The sequence below is a fragment of the Ostrinia nubilalis genome, chromosome 29 (genome assembly GCF_963855985.1).
Source record: "Ostrinia nubilalis chromosome 29, ilOstNubi1.1, whole genome shotgun sequence".
In the NCBI taxonomy this organism is placed as follows: Eukaryota; Metazoa; Arthropoda; class Insecta; order Lepidoptera; family Crambidae; genus Ostrinia; species Ostrinia nubilalis.
This window is the reverse complement of record NC_087116.1, coordinates 3,806,546-3,813,572: the sequence shown is the minus strand read 5'-3', so window position 1 is coordinate 3,813,572 and position 7,027 is coordinate 3,806,546. Positions and strand designations below refer to the sequence as shown.

Sequence of the window (7,027 nt, the reverse complement as noted above, 5' to 3'; positions counted from 1 at the left end):
TATGGAATGTATTAATCAAATGGATGATATTAATCATCATCATTTACTTTGTGATGTATTAAAATTTAATGTTCAATCAATTAATTGACTCTACATGATGTAACTATGTAGTTTAAGACAATGTCTTATGTCATTATGTCTACGATTTTATATTATTTACTATCATTAAATTAAAGTTAATGAAAGAGATTCTGGAGAAGTCTGTGACGTAAAGGCAGCGCGACTACAGCGCGGCGGAAGGTAGACGCGAACGCAACGTGAGCGCGACGTTACCGCGACGCTTTCAGTATTTGATCTAAAACTGAGAGATTAACAATTTGACTCGCTCAGTCTGCTTTATTTTTTAAAGTTTTTATCGTGAGATTCAATGGTTTTCGAGTTAGTTTCTAAAAATACCCCTATTTTTGTATCGGCTATGATAAGATGAACTACAATTGGATCTCCAAATTTCTAGAATTTCATTATATTCATCCATCATCATCATTCTAACCAGTCCACAGCTGGACTTAAATCGCGTGATCATAGGCCAATGACTGATAGCGCGACCCATGACAGTTTGCGCGACCCATGACAGTTTGCACGACCCATGACAGTTTTCGCGACCCATGACAGTTTGCGCGACCTGTCATTGGCCTATGATCGCGCCGGTGATGGCGATCTGCACGCGTTGGTATGGTTGAAGCTTAAGTCTCCCAAATCATTATTTTTTTCAATTGTAATGTGAAAGTTGTCTAGTTGTTGCAGTCTCTATAGATGCGGATGTTATATTCGACGAAGGGCAAGTTGTCCTCAGGAGTGAGTTTGCATAGATCCTGAAACAAAATATATTTTTACTTAGATTAACTGCATGTCTGTGTCTTCCAGAAATCGTTACCACTCCGTCGCTTCATGTAGTTAACTTGAGTTACATGACAGAAATGCGTCGACACGCTTCATGTAACAGTAGTTACAAAGATACAATCTACTTTTCCTACCTAAGTGTTACTACAAGAGTTTGTTGGTAGCAGCTATGAATAACTATCATTTCTACACGTAGTGTAACCTTAAGGCTGGTTTTAGAATCGCGCTGACCGCTCGCTAATCGTCGGCGCTGACAAATCAAAATGTATGTAATTAAAGGGAACGTTCCTGAGTGACGCTGATCGCTCGGCACCGACGCTTCATACATTTCGGCTGTCAGCGCTGACGGTCAGCGTGCGTCAGCGTGATTCTAAAACCAGCCTAAATAGTTTAATATTTAAATATACATCATTTTTACACATTAAATAGTACTGGTCCCAAGATAGAACCTTGCATAAATAAGACATTGATTGTTCTGAAGCGACGGGAGATAAGAAAAGATGACAAAGGCCTCCCCAACCCGTCTGGCCAGCGTGGGAAGTGTAGACCAAATCTTCAATCTGCCTCTAGTAAATTAGAGAGGGTCGTGCTCCTGCAGTGGAGACTAAACGACCTGATGATAAAGCCGTCACTAACCTCAATAGTAGTGAAAGCACCACGAATCTTCAGCACCGTGCCGCTTCCACACCCCACTCCAAGGGTCAAGGGGGCGTTCCATGAGTCACCAACGTAAGACAACTTGCGGCAGCCGGCCTCGCGTCGGCAATCTGCCGAGTCGCAGCGGTGGAACTCTTTGAGCTTTGTTGCTCTGGAAAAAGGGTTTCATTTAGATGGGGAATTTTCTTTTAACAGTATCTTCTACAGGAGAAACTTCCAACTCCTATGTTCTTCTGATTAATTTCGTTGCGAGTCCAATGACAGTTTAACTTTCCCCCGGGATAAACTTGACCTTTACTGATTGGATTATTGGCGGTCAAGCTGTAGAGCCTGGCTACACAGGAGTTGCAGCGGTGGGAAAGAGAGGTGGGAATAGACCCGTACAGGTTTAACTCACACCTGGGTGTTAATGTAGAGTCATGTTACTTTGTCTAGAGGTGTACCTAAAGTCAAATTCCAACTAAGGCCTGGTTCAGACACAGCGATAATCGCGCCGTTGCTGGTTCTCGTATTGTATCAAATCGTGACCGCACGGTTACCGCCTCAATGCCTCGTCAATTGATGAGAACCACCTAGAAATTGGTTATTGCGCGTGTCTGAACAAGGCCTAAAGTTGTTGGCGTGCATCCATAAGGTCGGCAGATGATCTTAAGACCAGAGGTATAAAAAGTTAGCAAATGGCTTAATAAAAGTTACAGGAAGACGCTGGCTGCAGGCAGCTTCCGACCAGCCAATCTGGAAATCACTGAGGGATTTCCTGTAAACTCTTCATCATCATCATCATTTCAGCCACAGGACATCCACTGCTGTAGGCCTCCCCCAATGATTTCCATATCGCCCAGTTGGTAGCGGGCTGCATCCAGCGCCTTCGTGCTACCTTTATGAGGTCGTCGGTCCACCTTATGGGTGGTCTAAACTCTTACCTGAAGGTTATATCCACATGCTTGTGATGCAGACAATGTGACAGTGGTACGGTATAGGTATAGTTGTACACCGATCGAGGACACACACGCTCCAGGAACAGTGAGGAGTTGCTGACGGATTTACTGGACACACCCACGTTCACTTTGTCGCATTCTGGAGCAAATGGAAAAGGTATTAAGGTTCATTGTTGTGGAACAACGAATATGCGAACATCAGGCCTCCCCAACTGAGAGCGAGGAGTGTAGGGCAAATCATCCACACGTACGTACTTGGCTACTTTTTGAAACTGTAAGAATCTGTCTTAAATTCGATCACCAACTACAGGTTTAGCGCATAACTTAGTGAGTAACTGGTTTTGGAGGTTTTTTGTGGCGTCAAACGTCAGCAAGACTTCAGATTTGCTTAAAACTTAACATGCTCTGTCACGTCATACGAATAGATAGTTTAAAATTTGTACAACGTACCTTTCCACGCGATCTCCTCCGACTGCAGACTGAGGTTCTCCTCCGAACTGCCCAGTATCGCCTCATTGGTTTGCCTGACTACCCTCACAGTGCCAGGCCCAATCCTTCTCACCAGTCTTACCCCCCTTTTCATCCTCGTGCCATTCTCCGTCAAATTCTGCTTATTTGAGTCCAGGAAATTGGACTCTGCTATGATGTCTACGTTATGGAGTTGGGACTTGAAAGATTCGTTTTCACTCTTCAAGGGTTCAGTATTGTTGTTGTTCCTTTCTAATGTGAGAGGGATTGAGGGCTGCTTGTCGTGGGAGGAGGGTTCCAAAGGTCTGATGAAGGTGTCGTTCACTTCCTTTTCAGGGTTGGGTCTTTCTAGAGGTTCTTGGTTTTCGTATGCTTGTGGCTGGTCGAGACCGCACGAGGACTAGAAAAAAGAAAAATCTTTCTTGGTTAATGGTTTTAAACTAACACAAAGTCTATGTTAGAATCACAAAGATTACAGGGTGTGCGTACAAAATATAGGCAGCAAGTTCAGATCTAAAATTAATTGATTTTTTTAGTTGACATAATCAACTACCTTATTTAGTGGCACTTGGTTCCATAACCGTCGATTTTATAATTCAACTGACTATCCGATTAATCTTTTATCTAAAAGCGAAAGGTCATTAACTGACTGACTCGTCACGAAATCTCAGAAACTACAAGTGCTAGGAGTCTCAAACTTCGCATGGGGGTTCCTTTTAGAACATAGGTGCTCACTAAAACCGGATTTTGCAAAATTCAACCCCTAAGGGGGTAAAACGGGATCCACTCGTACGAAGTCGCGGGAAGCCGCTAGTTATCTATATTTTAAACTTACCAATACAGACTCAATCCATGAAGTGATCACTTTGTAATCCTTATAGCAGCATGAAGGAAGAGAAGAATAAAAGATGACTTAATTAGTTTTTAACCCATATGTAACGTCCTTCTTATAAAAGAGTAGGTACCAAAGGTACCTATTGTTTTATTTGTTGGTACCAAATAAAAAATGTTTTTTATTTCTTTCTTTTTTCTTTCAAAGTACCTACTTATAATAAAATAGTAAGACACGGGTTTTAACGCGACGTTTATTAATGAGTTACATTATGTACTCACGGCTTGACGTTTCGGCTGCGATGCTGCAGCCGTGGTCACAAGCAGACTGGCGGCTTAGATAATTATATCTTTCAAATCTTATATCTTTCAAAGTATGTCCCACAATTTAACATTTTAGGAAAACTTGGTTCAGTAGTAATCTTTTTTTTTTTTAATTTCCTTTTTACGTTTTGACCAACATTTGGCACTCGTGAACGTGATTTTTAAGAAGTCCTCAGATAGGGCTCTCTACATTTTTCTTTATCTTTACCTGGCAATCATTGTCCAGTTCGTTATCAGTGTTGATGGGGAAGCTGCAGCCTGAGCCGATGACGTCAGCGATCCGGGAGAGCCGGATGGGGCGCTCCGCAGGGGGCGATTGGGAAGTCTGCTCTATGTCTGGAATAGACAAATAAATCTATATCTATAAAAGCAAAAGGTCACTGACTGACTCACTCACTCATCACGAAATCTCAGAAACTACAAATGCCAGGAGTCTCTTTTGCATGGGGATTGCTTTTAGAACGTAGGTGCTCACTCAGACGGGATATAGTAAAATTCAACCTCTAAGGGGGTAAAACGGGTTCCACGCGCACGAAGTCGCGGGCGGCCGCTAGTTGTTTATGATACCTGCTTCTAATAGGGTAAAAGTACCGTTATTTTGCAATATTTGCGTCCGTTTTGGCAAATTATTTTCAAAACCAACAAAACAACCTATATTACTAGACAGGTTTTTCGTACTAGACTGATGTGTGGTCCCAAAGTGTGTTAGAGCAACCTATATAAAAACAAGCATATAATAATTGGGAAGTGTTTAAGTGCCCTGAAAGGACAAAATACAAATTGAATTTGAATTTGAGACGAGCTAGATAGTGTCTTCTTTTTGTTTTTAAAAGCAAGCAAGACTTACTGTTACTGATGAGATTTTTGACATAGTTCCTGGACGCCAATAGTGTTGTGGCTATGGTGTGCGGGAGATCTGTCGGTGGACTAGTGCTGTACTCCTGCGTCGTTTTATGCGGACTTTTCTCTGCAAAAAAGCGGTTTTATTACTTTTAGCCTTCTAAAGTATAGTGCCACTGCATTTTGACAGTTTTTACCGGTAATCTGACATAGCAAATCTGTGAAAGTTATGGTTTTGGAGATAAATAATTGTATGACCTTACCTTTGACTCCTTTTTTGACTGTAGGATGCTGTAGAGGTTTTAAATTCTGTAACAAAATAATAAAAAATATTTTATGGACGTCAGCAAATAGTTTCTTTAAAAAAAAATATTTTTTTATCTTGGCGGCCGGGATCAAAGTATAATTATTTTTTAAATTAATAAGCATAGATATCCGTGACAAATTTTCATTATCTTTGAGTTTATTTTCGCGTGTTAGGGTAAACTATAGTCTTTTTCAAATTAATCTCTACCTATCGATATTTTAAAATTACGCAAGTAGAGCGATGGACGCAAACAGGTGACATTACCTTAATATTTCCAAAAATATCATACCTGTATCTGATTTTGGTCAGACGGTGTCCGATGCGCGTTATTCATATTGAATTTCCCGTAGTGAGGGTAGTTTGTGTATTTATCGTGCATCCTGATATCCTTCATCGATAACAACTCTTGGTGCTCCTTGAAGTAGAGTGCGGACATCACTACGAGGCTGTAAGAAAACATCATCAGGTCATTTAGTCTCCACTGCAGGAGCACGACCCTCTAATTTACCAGAGGCAAATGGAGGTTTTGGCCTACACTCCCCATGTTGGACAGACGGGTTGCGGATGCCGTCGCTTCATACAACATTCCCTAATTTTAATTTCTATAATGGTACTATTTAGTACTAATTAGGTACCAATTTTTAAAGGTGACTTAATTAATTTTAACCTATTAATTAACGTACATTTTAGTACTAATTATGTACTAAATGTTTATCGAAGACTTAATTTATTTAACCTATTAAATACTTTATTTATCAAAAGAAAAAACTCACCAAACAGCCATAATGAATATCAAAATCGTTATAACGATCTGCAAAAACTTATTCGACACCAATTCGCTGCTGGCATCGGTGTAATCCTTCCTTCTGCAGCAGAACGCTAAATTGTTGCCATATGAAAAATTTTCGTCCTCCCGCAACCAAATACACGGGTCTTTCTTCTTAGAAATAGGAGTACTATAATTCTCTTCTGGTACTTTTGTTTCGACGTACTTCGGTTCCAAATGCTCAATTTTATCATCTTTACTTGAGTGATATCTCACGCAAGTTTTGTTATAATTGTAATATTTCCCCAATTTCGAATTTCCGTGGCAGTTTTTGCACTGTTTTCGGGTGTATTTTGGGGAGTTGTGACTGAGTTTGTGGCAACACTCGTGGCGTCGGATGTTGCGCGCGATGTCACGGATTTGGTCTATGGAAATGTTGCCATCTGAGTAGAGGGATTTTGAAGAGTTTGAAGCTGCTGAATAGCGGGAATCTGGAAGCCAATGTCAATAAAGATGTTAGTGAAGAAGTGGCAAAACGAATCGTGGGACACTTCAAACTGACTATGGCTCGGTTTCCACCAAAGTTGAGAGAATTTCTTCTTTCGAAGAACAAAAAAAAATTTGATGCAGTACCTACATCCTTACAAAATAAAATAAGAACTAAAACTAATCAACAGGTACAGGCACCAAAATGGTTTCTGATCAGTACAAGCCATCACGGCAGAGAGCGCGTCACACGACCACTGGTATTCTGAGGGTGCCAGTTGAGCTAAAGGACTCAGCCTGCCCAAGAACAATTACTAGTCAAAGGTCTCCTTTCCACTTTGGTGGAAATCTCAAATTATTTGATAGGGAAGATAGTACCAAGACCATAGCATAGGTACTCACCATTGCTAACACTAGACCTGGAGCTGTCCCTCCTCTGCAGTATACTGAACTTGCAGAGCTTTTTATTCATCCTCTCGAGCTGGTCAATCCTGGACTCCAAGTTGCCGGTCACTTTGCACAGCTCCTTGACCGCCCCGAGGTTTTCCATGAAGATTCGGTCCTGGAAAA

The 7,027-nt window shown here is 41.1% G+C and overlaps 1 protein-coding gene across 1 annotated transcript in view; it reads right to left on the bottom strand.

The window, feature by feature from the left end:
• Positions 1-4,230: 4,230 nt before the first annotated feature.
• LOC135085610 (myelin regulatory factor) overlaps positions 4,231-7,027 on the bottom strand; it is a 47,716-nt gene continuing 44,919 nt past the window's right edge. The window contains exons 12-17 of the mRNA XM_063980385.1: positions 6,860-7,019; positions 5,979-6,462; positions 5,495-5,651; positions 5,162-5,207; positions 4,906-5,025; positions 4,231-4,394 (exon numbers count right to left, since the gene is read on the bottom strand). Coding sequence (XP_063836455.1) covers positions 4,231-4,394; positions 4,906-5,025; positions 5,162-5,207; positions 5,495-5,651; positions 5,979-6,462; positions 6,860-7,019 — 1,131 coding nt within the window. The remainder of the gene's footprint in view (positions 4,395-4,905; positions 5,026-5,161; positions 5,208-5,494; positions 5,652-5,978; positions 6,463-6,859; positions 7,020-7,027) is intronic.